Source organism: Grus americana, chromosome 11, assembly GCF_028858705.1.
Source record: "Grus americana isolate bGruAme1 chromosome 11, bGruAme1.mat, whole genome shotgun sequence".
Taxonomy (NCBI): domain Eukaryota; kingdom Metazoa; phylum Chordata; class Aves; order Gruiformes; family Gruidae; genus Grus; species Grus americana.
In genome coordinates, this window is record NC_072862.1 from 19,482,187 (window position 1) to 19,497,542 (window position 15,356).

Here is a 15,356-nt window from a genome sequence, read left to right on the forward strand (position 1 = left end):
ACTTGTGTTGGAGCAGGCAAAGAGCTTCTGTAAAGACACATTGGCTTCTGTGGTTCCTGGAGATAGAGGGGAATCCTGCTCCCTCCTTGCTCAGGTGGGGAAGGACTCCAGATCTACGTCCTTCCTTTTTACTTGTTTGTATTTGTAATAGGTAATTAAATAGTAGTTTAATTTTTATACTGCTGATGAATCCTCTGATGAAAGCGATGATGTTGTACAGAAATGGGCAAAGTCACCAGATCCCATGATGTCTGGTGTTTCACTTAATAGTTTGGCTCATGGCACGTGTGACCCTGTGGTGAAAGACTATCACTTGGAAAGGAAAAAAAGTGTGCTTTCACATTTCTCTCTCAACTTCATACGTAAGAAGAAACGGTGATTTTTAAACCTCTGCAGACTGAAAGAAAAACACGAGGACAACAGAAATGTGTCCACATTTGCAAGCTCTTGAAGTTTCCTACTTCAGAACTGGGCCTCCTTTCTGTGCAGGCTGAGGAGGCGGCAGTCATCACCACATGGCATTTACTATCTGAAATGTTCTACCTTAAAAAAGCAAAGCCCGAAAAACTTCCTAACTATTTTTATCTTTGTTGAAAGACAGGACATAATACATGAGAGAGGCTGTCTTGGATGTTAATTTGATGTGCAGTTGATTGCAGGGTTTAACTTCCTGGGTAGGATAAACATGACAGCTCTTTTCTCCTCCCTGAGTAAGCAAGAGGAATTTTTCAAAGTGTTTTCACCTAATACCCCACCCCGTTTTCTCAGTGGCTTCACAGGGTATTGAACTGGGCGCTGCACCGCAAGCACCTCTGGCTTTCTGTTGTAAACTGAGGTGCAGCAGTTTTGGTTTGTAGTTCTCGGTGGTGATAACCCTCCTTACGGCACGCCGCTCGGGGTGCAGCAGGTCAGGAGGCTCCGGGGTTGATCTCATGTGGGACAGCTGGAAAGTCCAGACAAATGGTAACTTTGATTAGTTGAAGGTAAGCTGTTTATCTCTCGCAAAGTGCCCTTCCTACAGCGATTAAATGTTGAGCATGGCGCGCCTGTGTGTGCAAAGGCAAGAGATGGGGCAGGTTGGAATAACTCAGCCATAAAACAGTAGCGGCAGCTACAATCTGGCCCTGTTGTGTAATTCCCCTTGGTGGAAGGCTCCGAACTGGGTCAGATCGGTGTGAGAAACGAGGGCAGTCTCGCGGCTGTGTAATGCCTACCTGCCTTCGTGCCGTGTCCCCGCTGCGTGCTCCCGGTGCCACCAGGCAGGGTGGGAGCCCTCCCGAGACCCGAGGCTTATGCAATGGAGAGCGGCTGCGGAGCTGCCAGAGCCGAGGAGGAGGATGGGAAGGAGGAAGGCAGATGGCAGCGTGACAATAGGCACGGAGGAGTTAACCATCTTTGTTTCACCCACCTTCTGCAAGATTTAATTAAGTCTTTTTGAAAGCTTCTGTTTAACTCTCCTGCATACAGCTGGGGCTGCTGTACAAGTGTCAAGAGTTAGCTTATAAAGAACATGTACTTCCTGCTAAACAAAAACAAAGCTTCGATTAGAGCCCTTTTGTACTCCAGTCTGAGAGATAGCTGCTCTCCACTGGGTTTGATTTTATTTATAGAAATACAAGGACCCATATCCTTTAAACAATTTTCAGAAAGTGTTTTCTGGTGGGTTTTTTAAGGTTCTGCAACAAACAGTGAAACATGAGAGATGACAGACAGGCGGATGCTGATGGGAGAAACTGTATCATGTGTCATTCTTTGACCTGGAGCATTTAGTGGCATTACAGCACTTCTGCTTTTCCCATTTGTAGATAAGAATTCATTCCTGCCATTTTAGTAGTATTTGTATTTCTTTTTTTTTTTTTTGGTGGGTTTTTGTTTGGTTTGGGGGGATTTTTTTTGTGTTGGTGCTTTGTTTACTGGGATAGTAAAAACATGGAAATTTTTTAATATGCTTCTCTTGATATGGTTTGCAGCAGATAGCGCGCAAGGTGCTTTATTAGCACAGTATGGACAACATGGGAATAAATAAATCCCCTTGAAATCCCAGGTGACCAGCAGAGACGCACAAAGGTAACATTACTGACCATCTCCTTCTGAAATGTAAGGAAACACATGTGGCTTTACAGTTAGGGGCCTGAGTACAACCTGTAAAGAATAAAACAATGTTTGTTTTCTTTAGGGCTGGAAGGAAACACAGTTGCTGTTTAAAAGTAAAAATAAGCCCTGTTTTGAAATACACTTAGGCTTTAGCACAGCATTTGTCAGGAAAAACTTCTGATAATAGATTGCTTTGCATCTGCAGTCCTTGACTGAAGTCACCAGATGTCAGAAAGTACGCGGTGCTGGACCTTGCAGTGCCCAGGGGTCACCGTATTGCAGCAGGGCTCAGTACCTGCCTACCAGCAGTCCGCAGGAGCCGGATGAAGCCATTTGGCTTGTGGAAACTGGCAGGGTTCCACTTGAGCTAATTTAGATTTTTTTGGCCTTTTCTACCATCTGCTTGACTAAGCCAACTTATTTCGTGTGACACGTGTAATAATGTAGGGACTTCAGTTGTCTCTGCCTGGTGGTAAAATGCTCCTGGGACGTAGTGGTAAAATGCTTCCTATTCCAATACCAATCTCCGCAAAGCCTGTTCTTTCCTTGTGTTTATTTTCTTTCAGACACTCTTCAGTGTTATTGAGGAGCTGAGAGGCAAAGCGGGAACTGATGACTTCAGCTGGAATAATTCAGCATGCTTGACAGTTAGATTTTCAGCCCTGCTTACAGGGGTGTCGAGTTGTGTCTTTAACCTTCAAGGTTCTGAGCTCATCTAGTTACTGCTGAAACACAGCTGAAAATGAATTTTTTCTGTTTCTTGAAGTGTTTGTAGATATGTATGCTGCCATATCTGCTTAGAAGTTTCTTTTGTGGTTTGTTTTTTTGGTTTTTTGTTTAATTTTTTTTAAAGTGGCTGATTAGTTCTTAGACATTTTATAGTTTACATTGGAAATGTAGTGTAAGTAGGGGGCAGTAGAAAATGAGTGATGAGCAAATGTTTCCCTCATCTTTCTATAAAGCTTTCTGGGGAATGTGTGGATAGTAATTCTTCTGAGGCTTGATTTTTGAGCACATCCTTTGCTTTCTGTTCCTTGAGATCATGATGCTTTCTTTATTTTCCTTTCTTGATTGTGTTTCTTTCTTTTCATCCATCTTACACAGCTCCTTTATGATAATTCTTTGTATATGGAAGAGGAGTACCCAGGAGTACCCGTCACTGTCCAGAAGTGACAGTGGATGATCTGAACAGATAAACTTGTGGCTTTTTGATTGCCCTGACCCTCTCTTTAGGCTTTATTGTTGTTTTGTACCATAATTTCTGCTGTGATGCACCGGAGTAGCGTAACGGAGGAGTTATGCACAGCCAGATTTGGCTCTTGTCCTTTAGAGAAAGGAAATGCAAATTCCCTCTGATCCATCCTTCCTTTGTGCTGACTTTTCTTCTAACCCTGCTTTACAAAGAGACATACAACCTTCAAAAACTGGATCTTTGTTGTCTTCTGTCTGTACAGTTAAAGTAATGCTGTCTCTGTTCCGTTGGTTGAAATGAAGACTTTAGGCAGGCTGTGATGAGTAGTTGGGTGACCTTCACAGTGGGTACAGCTAAGTCAGGAGGGTGGTTTCTGTCTGTGACCCACAGTCTGCATACTGCGATGATGTTTTCAGTGCTTGGGGATCAGGGTAGCAGGTATCCATATGGACTGATCCTTTCTTTTCTATGCTTCATGTTTGGACGGTAGTGTTCTGAAATTGTTCACACAATTTATTTATTTTTGCATCTTTGTATAATCAGATATCGATACTAGGAGTCTTTCTGCTGTGTGCATGTCAAGAATACCAAGAAAGAGGTGTTGTTTTGAGTGATTAGTTAATATATTGGTTCTGATATTGATTCTACAATGCTGGGCCTATATCATTATGATACATTGCTTTTGGCATCCATTTTCTACACAGGATTTTGTGCACAGTCCGATATGACTGTTATTTAAAAGACTGATGGCAGATTTGTGCTTTTATGTGCAGTAATCCTGCTATGATTTTAAGCCTTGAGGCTCGAAGGTTGGGATTTACCAGGCTCATTACGTACCTCTTTTCTTTTCTCGCAGGGCTGCCTCACGGTAGAACATGAGCAGGTAATGCACAAGGAGCACCACTGGGAATCATGTCAGACGAGTCAATCTCAGGGAGTGATCCGGACCTGGACCCGGACTTGGAGCAGGAGGATATGGAAGAGGAGGAGGAGGAAGATGAGGAAGAGGCGATGGAGGAGGACAATGATGGGGATGACGAGGAGGACTTACTTGATGAGAGTGGTAAGTGAATGGGGTTGCAAATCTCTGTGTACATACGTTGTACAAAACTCGCATTACTAATTTTGGTGAGTGACACCTTGATAGATAGCGTAAGGGTTAGGATTTGTCCAGCGCTTGGTAGGGAGAAGTGTGCTTATGTGGGTGTTTAGTTTAAATAGGGATTTAATGTAGGTTAAATTTGGACTCCTGGCCAAAAAAAATTTCCATCATGTAAACAAGCCACAAGCATAAATTGTAAGGACAACAGAAATTTTAAAATAGCTACAGATTCTGGGGAAGCAATTATATAAAGAAGTAAATAAATCAGTTTACAATTACTTGTAGTATTAAAGGGATCCGGTGAAATTAAATATATTTACATCACTGGCTTGCCCATAGGTAAACAATTCAATGGATGCTATGGACAGTTATTGCTTACTTACAATAATCATCTTTAACAACTGGAAGATGTTCTTTTCTGACAGCATACAGGCTGGGATTTTTTTGTTTGTTTGTTTTACAATATGAAAGGTGACAGTGCAGACTAAGTTGTCACCTTCTATCCTCACCTAGTTATAACTGCCTCACTTGCCTCTTCAGTTGGGACCAGTATAGCTGTTTGTGGACCTGTGCTGTGCAGCTTCCATTTAACCAAGATTAGGTAACGGTTCTGGTTCATGGCGTGATCCTAGAAATATGTTTGTTGGTCCAGCAGAAGGGCTGATATTCTAGGGCACAGGAGTGCATGGCTCAGGTGGGAATTCGCTGTGCTGTATTTGCCACCAAACTCCTTGTATGATAAAACTACAACCCAAGCCTAAGGGGATGCTGTATTTGCTTCCTTTTAAAATTGTAATTTTTAATAATTTCAAAGTGTGTGCAGATTTTTGAATGCACCTACTTCAGCCTACTGAAAAAAGTCTTCTTTTTCTTAGTGTAGAATGTGTTAAAGACAGATACTTCTCTCTTTTTCTAGTTACTAAAGTATTTTTGGTTTCTAAGTACATTATTGTCCTCAAGTGTTGTTTGGTTTTTATATTCTTCCAGCCACGTGCTACTTGAAGATGCTGTTTTGATTTAAAATGCTTATAAAACGTTTGCACAAATGAATTTTATTCTTCTGGTTTTATTCACGTGATGACTTTTTCTAATGAGAAAGCAGCAGAAATGGAAGTGTTAGCTGAGGTCAGATACAAGGGAATTCCCAGGAAATAGAGCTATAGGGCCACAGGTTACTTTGTTCACAGGAACCTGCACCCGGCTGAGCAATAGGAAGCGTGACATTGTAGACAAACTTTTATTAACAGAGAGGAGTGGCTGTATGTTGTGTCCAAGTGGGTCATTCCCCATGGTTATTTTATCATAGACCTATGTATTTTATCATCTACATCTATATTGTTGTGGCTGAATACTCATAATCATTTGTCAGGATTATTCTTTCCAAAGCAAACAAAATTAATGTAGGTATATCAGAACATTGCTAGCTGTTAATGACAGCTTTTTATTTTCATCTTAAAACACTAGAAACACATTTATGCTTTATATTTCTTTAGTGACTAATTAAAAATAAATTTTAACAAATGTAGGAAATAGTGAGGAAGAGTGAAAAGACAATTTATGTATAACTAACATAAAATGTTTTTACAGTTGTTCATTAGGTACAGGAAAATCTCTTTCTCATATAATCTGAGCAAAGATAGATTACTTCTGAGGTTTCAGATTGTTTCAGTTTGAATTCTGTCTGCCAGAATATCAGGATGCTTTCTGTGTGCTTAGCTGTATAAGTATTGTTTTCTGCGGAGGTGTCCACTCTGCTTTTCCTGATATCTCTTCACAGCTACATACTGCCTCAGAAATGTCATTTGACATCTATATTACCTTAGATCTAATAGAAAACTGGTCTCCTGCTATTTGGCCTATGAAATATAGCTAACTTCAGAATTAAGAGGATCATTCTGTTTTGCCCATCTGATGTTTATAGTCCTGTCTCTTTGTAGATGACCCTTCTTCATAAAAATCCTCTTAGGAACAGACAGTTACTTTTATTCACAAGAAGGAAGTGTGTGCTCTAATGTTTACACTATAGAGCTTTTTAAAAGCTTAATTTTAATAATTTCTGTTAAAATTTTGTTCTCCTTGTTCCCAGCGGTGCTGTTCTCCTCCCCTCCTGGTATTGTGGTTGTTCCATAGATGTTCCAGTGGGGATCCTGGGGCCATCCTTCCCTTGTGCATATTTCTAGCACTGCAAAATTTAGAATATTATTAATCTTTCATAGTTATTTCCTTGGAAGGGCGACAGGCTGCATATATGTTTTCTCCAAACTGAAACTGATGACTTGTTTTAAATAACAGTGATTATAACAATTATAAAACTCACATTTTTACTGCTTGCTTGCAAAATAGTGGCTTTGTTTTGGGAACAGAGGTTTTCCATGTTTTGATGGTGACTCAGATTGCTTATGAACCTTCCAGGGTTAATGTAATATTATCCGCACTTGTTGGGGGTGGATAGCCTGGTCTCAGACTTAGCAGTGACTTGTGTTTTGCACGGTTAACCTGTTTTCATCTTGTTGATATATGTTGTGTGTGGAATTAATACTTGTGGTGGTTTCAGTTTCAGAATTTTGTGTTCTTTTACATTCTGGTAATTGAGTGCTATCTTCAGTTTTGGTGCAGTTTTTCTCCTTTCTGCTCTGAGAACCTGAAGTTTTGTTTGTGTTTAGTATAGGCTGTCCATAGATGGGCTAGAGTTTACTTTAGTTTGGATGTTTATGGTACAAACTTTCAGTCTTGATGAAAGCAGTTCTTCCTCTCCTTCTCCCTCTGCCCCCAAGGAAGAAAAAGAGCACAGAAGGATAGTTTTCTGACTATTTCTGAGTCAGTGTTAATAACCACATAGCTTACATTCCTTGTACATTTCTTCAGTGGTGGTCAGTTATTGAACCTTAGCATCATGTGTAGGAGGAGATCATATAGCTTTATGTCTTTTTTTCTAGAGCACTTCTTCCAGGACATACCTACCCTGACACTTGCAACCCCTTCCTAGTGGCTGCCACACTGCACACCCATCCTAGCAGCACGCTCCAATCCTAGCTGGAGGCTTCCGCTGCTTTCCCAGCCTCGTCATCCCTACCCACTGCATCTGTTTTCCAGTCACTTGTGGGTAGCAGCACTTGTTTTATCATGTTTGATTTTGTGATACCAGTGCGTGACTGCTAAGAACTTCTTTCGTTAACTCCCTAAATCCTTTTCACTAGAAATGTTATGTACTGATGACTGTAGAGATAAAGGACTGTTTCAAAAGTCCTGCACTTTTTCTCTGATCCTGGTAGTTGCTCAGGGCTGTGTAGAAGTCCATAGGAATAAAAGCTTATTTGAACAAAGAGGAAACAAACCTCCAGTATAGATTTTTAGAGATCATTTCAAATGCAGGGACTATTCATACCTTAGAGCTTTCCTGAGGAAAAGCTGTTGAGTGAACGAATCCCACTGTAGTGCTGTTTTTTTCACTTTCTGAATGTCTTTGGATTATTCTGATTGAAGTCTCTGGAATTCATTGTCTCTTACTCATACATGTTGGTGTCATTCTGCTGTTAATAGTGATGGCAAGTTGCTTGTTTTCTTACCTCTGAGTATATGGGTTAAACGCTTTTTTTTAAAGTGTAACTTGGGTGAAAGTGTAAAAAGCTGGTCGTCTCAGTTCTCTGAAAGGTGCCCTAATGAGCGCAGGCATTCAGACACTGTTCTCAGAGGCTCCAAGTTGTGTTTGCGTTGCAGGGTGTGTGGTACAGCAGACAGGGATTCAGTACTTCTGGGGTATAGCAGTGGACAATTTTCCAATACCGTGGTAGTACTGCAATTCTTAATGTACAGATGTACCAGGCAACACCAAATAAGAGCGTATTAGATGCTACTGTGATATGACAGTCACCACACAATTAGCCTTGTCTTCAGCACTGTGTTGTCCACTTTGCCTGTTTTCTCCTGTCCCATCCCCTCTTTCTTCCCCCAGGGCTGGGGGTGTGCCAGCTCCATAGCATCTGTTTGTGGAGAACAGGAGAGGATGGAGGCAGTCTGTGTTCCCTCTTCCCACCTCAGACTCATACTGTTCCTACTCCTCCCTGACAAAGTGCTGAAGCAAAACAAAACTGCTCTGTGGGGGGTTTCTGTGGATGCACAGACCCTAAGGGAGGAGTGAATGAGGAGCACAGTTGTGTTGGTGGTACAGAATCACAAGTCCCAGGAGAGTGGAGGACGTGCAGGTGCCTGTGCTTTTTTGCACTGCAGCTTCTTAGTAAGGTGAAGGCACCAGGGCCAGGTCTCACAATCTCTGAAAGAGAGGATAGTGAGGGGAAAGAAAGACCCTTTTCCTCACCCTTTCTTCTTAAAACTGTGCTCATCCCTGTCTATGACATTTGATAGCATCATGACAGATTCAAACCTCTTGTTTCTGGAGCATGATCCAGGATGTATTTTAGTGGCTGCTTTTTATCTGAACTTGAGTGTGCCACTTGGTACCCATAGTTTTGAGTTTCCCAGGATACCAAGGCAGGAGTACTTGACTTCAAATGACAGCCACTGTTGATTCAGATTTAAAAAGATCTTTGCTTTCCTTGAACTCTTGCAAGAGGAAAGCCTGTTTAGTTAAAGGGGTACTGCTAGATCAGCTTTGCATACGATTTTCACTTGGTGGTTGGGGAAAAAAATGTTGGCATGGAATTATAGCAAGAATGGATTTTGTTTAATGTGATGTTCCTTTGTGGCTCATCATCATGGTGCGTGCAGCAAGGGGTGCGATTACATTGAAAGTGAAATCGATTTGTAGCTGCCTGGATAATTTCCTCGTCTAACCTGGGGGGAAAAAATCAGTGGTTAACGCCATACATACTAGTAAGTTCATTAGCACCTGGAGTTATTAAAGCCGAAATTATTTTTGAAATCTGTTTTTAAAGTCATGTGGAAGTGTGGGTTAATATTTTTGAATGATACATGAATGCTTTCTTGAGGTACAGGGAGCTGCTGCTCATCTTGAGAGATCGTGTTATTCATGTGCCTCCCACCCCTAAGTCATTCCATCTTTTCTTCTCCCCAACAAAGTGCTGGAACAAAACAAAACTGTGGTGTGTGGGAGTCCCCAGCTGGATGTGTGGGGTTGGGAATAGAGCAAATTTCTGTCCTTACAGGGGAAGAGAGGAAAGTCTTTGGTATAAATCTGTTCATTTAGCAGGCTCCTCCTGCTCATGTACACGAGTTTTTGCTTTTCATCTGAAGTTATTCTTATAAATTAGGTCATGTTATACTCACCTGTATGAAACTGAGAGGCAGAGTGTGGAGTCAGTCTCCTGAATAATACCCTGCTAAATGATATCCTATTCTTTATAATTTTATATCCAGATTTAGAAAGGCCCATACTGCTTGAGGAAAAAAAGAAAAAAAAAAAGGGGGGGTTGGGGGGTGGGAGCTGCTGTTAGAAAGTAATTTATCTGCACTTTTTACTTGAATTGGATCATTCTACTTGTATGGGTAAATGGAGTTTAGTCTCAGGAACCTGAAATCTCTTTGCCTTCTACTTTTGGCCCGACTGCACACCATTTAACTGGCTTTAAGTTGTCCTCCCTATCTACTAGAAAATGAAATGCATTCCTTAAGAAGAGGAGGAGCAAATACATACTTATTTCTTTACTCTCTCAAGTCCTTTTAGAAAGCAGCTTTTCATAGCTGTGTCTTCAAGTGCTATTGAGGGTAGGTGGGCATCCCAAGGTCGAGGCAGCCTCTGAGACTGTAGCTGCTCTTTGAGGAACCCTTTAATAAGATCCTTCTGTCTGCTGCAGTACATGAGCACAGTGGACTTGATTGCTTCTTACTTTCCGCGTCGGACTGGTGATACATGTGCTTTGATCTCTTGTCCTTGTTGTTTAGCTGGAGGCTGGTGGCAGGGGCTAAGGAAAGGCACAGGCCTGTCGGAGGAAGCTTGGAGTAGAGAGGAGGCTCTTTTTGTTAATCGAAAGTGGATGAGTCAGCGAAAAAGATATGGAAAGAAACAGAAGTCAGGACTTCCCTAAATCTAGAAAAGCACTGAAGGCGATCAGGAGGGTTCCTTTAATTCTAAGCTCTGCTGTAGTCAGTGTTTATGTATGCTAGAGTGGTGGGTGCCAGTAAGTAATAATCCTGTAATTTAATCTGCAAGTTACTGTTTGCAGAGCACAAGGTGGATTTCTTGTGGGGGGGGAAGAGAAGAGTGCTGATTGACATCTTTCCATTTTTTCTTTCTTGATGGACTTTCCTATCTTGATTCTTTTATTTTGATTGCTTGTGGCTGGATGCAGCTCCCTCTAGAGTCCACCAGTTCTATTTCTAAAGAAGCTAGAAGGGCATATTCTGGGGGAAGCAAACTTCTCAACACTAAGTTTGTTGCCTCTGCAATGGCCCTGATCTCTGTAAGCCTGGGAAACCAAACCTGAACTTCTGTGTACCACTGTGCACTTTGCTCTTCTTAAACAACCAGGTAAATTTTAATGCTTATAGTGACTTTTCATAGGCTGTTTTCCAAACCAACAGTTACATGCAAAGAGAATGGCACGTATGGTATCACAGAAATACAAAAGTAATTGATACACGTGCAAGAATATTGTGAATTAATATCCTGCATATTGGCTTGTGTTTAAAATCTATCAAATTTTATGGGAAACTGCATTACCTTAGAAAATGATCCTTGTGGATCCAAGTGTTTAAATATGCTTTATCATATGGGTGCAGGCTGTGGGGCTCAACCTCAGGTCAGCTGGTTGTGGATAACTTGGCAAACTGGTGTCTAACTGCAGATACTGGATGCATTTCTCAGCTGGCTTGCTATAGCTAAGAAGTTGAGGTGGTTTTATTTTTTTCTCAATTCCTGAAAGGGATAAGAGCATCTCTGAAGTTGCTTTGTGTCTGTTAAGCATACGCTCTCCACCTCCGCAAATCTTACATTTGAGGCTTGTGTTGGTTTCTTAAGACCCAGACAGTTAGGAGCTGTCTGTCTTCTGTGTTTCCACAATCCAGCTGAATAAAAGACAAAAGATATAGTTAGTATCAAAGGTGAAAAGAGACCGGATACTAGCATTTGCAGATCTAGCAATCCTGGTTACTGAGTAGTGCAGAAAGGTTACATTGAAATTGCAGGGAAGGTTTGCCTCTCATATTTAGGCAAAAGCCCCACTGATGTCTCTGGGAACTTTGCTTCATTCAGAAGGCTGCATGTTTTATCCATTATTTTTATTCTGGCAGTTTCCCTGCAATACAATCTGTCTTTCAGAACAAATGGTGTTTCTGTGTGCAGTCTGAGGGGTTTGGACCTGTTTGGCTAGCAAGCGTCTGTCTGTGTACCCAGCACGTTGTATGGGAGCTGCTAATGCCCGTGCAGACCCTGTGGCAGGCACCCAGCTCCCTTGAAGTGGCTTTACTGGACTCAACTAAATGGTGACATTAAAAAAAAATAATAAAATCCTCTTGGGTGCTTTGCGGGGAACAGCCAGTACCATAGGCTTTGTTAGCTCCCTCTCTGTTAGCTCTCATTGCGGGGGGGTTGGACTAGATGACCTTTAAAGGTCCCTTCCAACCCAAACTATTCCATGATCCTGCCGAACCTGAAGCTGCAGATTGCCCCAACTCAAACAAAATGCCCGGCAAGGCAGTTTTGGTTGGAAGGTGATAGAGGCAGGTGGATGTCCCTTGTCTACAGGCTCTTTGCCCATAAATCTGGGAGGAATAGGGGAAGGTAACAGGAATGAAGTGTGGCACCTGGGGTTTGTGGGGGTTTATTGACTGATTCCAGCATTTTAACTAACCCTGTGAATTAGGTTATTCTCAGTGGGGTGAGGTGTGGCTTGAGGGCTGCTGTGGGAAGGAAGGATGAGATCCTGACAGTGCTGTCTCCCAGCCCCCTTTGCAGGGAATTACAGAGTGACGATGTTGCAGGTCAGTCGCTGAGCCTTTCGCCATCAGCCTGCTCTGTCTGAAAGTGCAGACACGTTCCCAGTCTCCTCTGCTTATCCTAAGCAGGGGGAAGCTCCGAATGAAAGCATTCGTGACTCCTCTGCCCCCCTCCCAGGCTCTCTGACAGCAGCTTCCTTTTTGAGAGAGCGGCACAAAGTCTGGCATAGCCTGAGTGTTATATAACCTGGAGTAATGACTTGCTTTACTTCTTTAAAAGGAGGTGATGACGCCAGAGCTCTGCTTCCTTCAGACCCGCCGATTGGGCACGGGGACTGGCTGATCTCGTGCAATGATGTGGTATTATAGCTAGCTACGCTTTTCCCCCCTCTTTACTTCCTCCTTTCCTTTGATCTATTGCGTATGATGGAATACAAAATAGAAATCTTTCTATTTGGTTCAAGAACAGCCCACATCCATGGCTCTGCACTTTATTTATATATTTTTTTTTAAAAAAATGATTTTTCACCTGTAGCTACGTGCTCTCTTTTCTTAAAGCTGCCACAAACATGAGAGTAGCATGAATGCATGGGGAGCAAGGTCAGTGAGTGAGTGGTTATTAGCTGAGCAAAGACTTCCATGGGGAGGAGAAGTGTATTGTTTCTTCCTGCTTTTCTGATAGGCTTTGTAGGATACAGGCAGCTGTGCTTTATTGGCCAAAAACTTGCTTTTCTCTTTTCACAAAGCAGCCAGAGAATCCCTAATGAAGGACAGGCACGCTTCCTTCGCCATCACGTTTGGTACCTTTTTCCCCATGTACATTTTCAATATTCAGCTGTGTACCGCACCCAGTCATTGCTAATAGATACCGTACTCCATCTGCAACTTCTGAAACCATGATGAAATCACAAGGAAACTAATTAGCAAATTTGTAATGTGGTATTTTCCCTCTTGAACAGGTAAGGAGTGGCAAAGTGACTTTGCCAAGGTCGCCTGATGAGTGTGATGAAGCCAAGGTCAAAATCCTCCACTTTACATTTTAGGCAGCACTCCTATTATTTTCAAATGTACCGGATGAAGCGCTTCTCTGTTTTGCATTTGAGTTTAAACTACACAAGGGGTCATTATGTTTGTTTTTCCTTAATTTATCTGCTATTGTGATGTTTTTAATGACTGGTTTAATACAATGTGCATGTAGCTATATGTTGTACAAGTATAATATTTTTAGCCAAGAAACAGGAGCAAGTTTGGAAGGAGGGGGAACTATTTTAACTAAATTAGAAGTATTCTTCTGATTTTAAACCACACTATCACATCACAGATATTTGCTTTATTTGTCATTTTAATTTCCTGCTTAGGCTTTATAGACGTGTCTGGCTCATCATTTGGATCAAAGTTTTTTGGTGCAATACCTGTTTTTTACTGTAATAACAGTAGTTTGTACTACAAATGTTGAAAATATCTTGTTCACATTTTCTTCAACATCCAGTTCCCTGACTCAGTCTCAAAAAAATTCTAAGTAGGAGTCAGAAGACATTATTTTCACTTGCAAATATGCAAATAGGAATGAGACAGGAGATAGCTACAAGATAAAATCTTTTTGGGCTAGGTGAACAGAAACTTCTAGTTTAAATCTCTGTCAAAACAAATTTTGCAATTAAAACATCTGTAGGTAATCTTCTTCTACGTAAAATATTTAAATACTTGAACTATTAGAAGCAATTTAAAAATGGCACTTTTGTGTACTCTTAGCTTGTGATTTATGTCAAATTTGCACTTAGATGAAAACTGGAATGATATTAAAGTTGTATAAAATCACAAATACTTTGTGTCATCTTCAGCAGCTGAATTGTAGCAAGTTATAGGAAGAGAGGAGAATCAGTTTCTTGAATATAACTGGGATTGTAATTCAATGGATTTAGCTTTGATTACAATAATGATAAATATCTATGATATAAATCCTTCAACTTAAAATCATTACAGCTTGTTTTCTTCAATGCCTTTAAAGAATCTTTGAAAGCCTGGGACTGAAGTCGGAAGCAGTGTATGTTTTGCCACAGTGACAGTTTGAAAAGCATTTGCAGAAGGCACTGTGTCTCATCTCTACCTGTGTTTTGTGTGATTCAGTTTTTGTTACATTATGTACAACTTCCCCCCACCCCAGGTATGATTTAGATGAGTGTGGGAAAGAAAATAAACCAAGATTTATATGCATACAAGTAAAATGAGAAAAAACAGATTGATCAAATGTTATGCCTTACGGTTGAGTCCAAAACTCACTGAAGTCAATGGAAAGGCTCCTCCAGTTTTTCATGGTTGGTTAAGATCTACTCAAAAAGAGGTTTTATTGGCAGTGCAGTGTTTGTTTAAAAAGCAAATGCTTCTCAAAGCCCAGCCAATACTCAGTTGCCAACAAATAGGGTTGTGGAGTTGGAGTTTGATTGTCTGAACTGTTTCAGGTTGATAAACACCACCTTATACCATAACCAACTCAAACCTGATATTCTTGTTTGTTTCCATGTTGCTAAAACAACATGGAAAACAGGACAGGGAAAGTGACCTTAATGATATTTGTATGTGTGACTAGCAGCTGATAATCAAGAGTGAAATTTGGCTATCAAGCTTTGTTTGTGTTTAATAACTTACAAACAATTCAGATTTGTGGGCAGCTTCTCTACTTGCTGGTGATCAGTGAGGTGTGCAGAAGCAGCTGGTGGATGTGGAGCATGCCTGTGGGAAGGCTGTGGGATGGGGAACGGACTGCACAGCCAGTGTGGAGCAGTCGAGGATGGGCAAGGAAGGTCCCTTCTGTTCTGCAGGGCGGCGATGAGGGTGAACAGCATGCAGGGCAGTCAGTGGAGAGACAGGAATCACCCACCCTGGCTTGGAGGGACCAAGAGTGTGGTGGCACATTATGGATCCAGTGCTTCTCACCTGCGCTGCACTTGGAGGACTCAGAGCAGGTCAGTGTTGAGCAGTCCCAGAGGTGCTCAGCCTGCAGAGCTCAGCAAGGGGAGTAGTGGGTTGAGAGAACCAGGTTCAAGGTAGAGAACAGGCATGAGGATGGGGAAGGAGCTACTCTAGCTTGAAAGGATGGGGAAGGAGCTACTCCAGCTT

General features: G+C 41.6%; 1 protein-coding gene across 8 annotated transcripts in view; it reads left to right on the top strand.

Moving 5' to 3' along the window:
• Positions 1 to 15,356, top strand: part of RAD54L2 (RAD54 like 2) — a 72,700-nt gene that overhangs the window by 19,130 nt on the left and 38,214 nt on the right. For 5 of the 8 annotated variants that reach the window (XM_054838074.1, XM_054838071.1, XM_054838067.1 and 2 more), the window contains one exon: positions 4,143 to 4,349. In XM_054838074.1, coding sequence (XP_054694049.1) covers positions 4,199 to 4,349 — 151 coding nt within the window. In that variant the 5' untranslated portion in view covers positions 4,143 to 4,198. Of the gene's footprint in view, positions 1 to 1,973; positions 2,068 to 4,142; positions 4,350 to 15,062; positions 15,203 to 15,356 lie in introns of those variants that run through there. The other 3 variants (XM_054838068.1, XM_054838070.1, XM_054838072.1) reach the window with 2 other exon arrangements.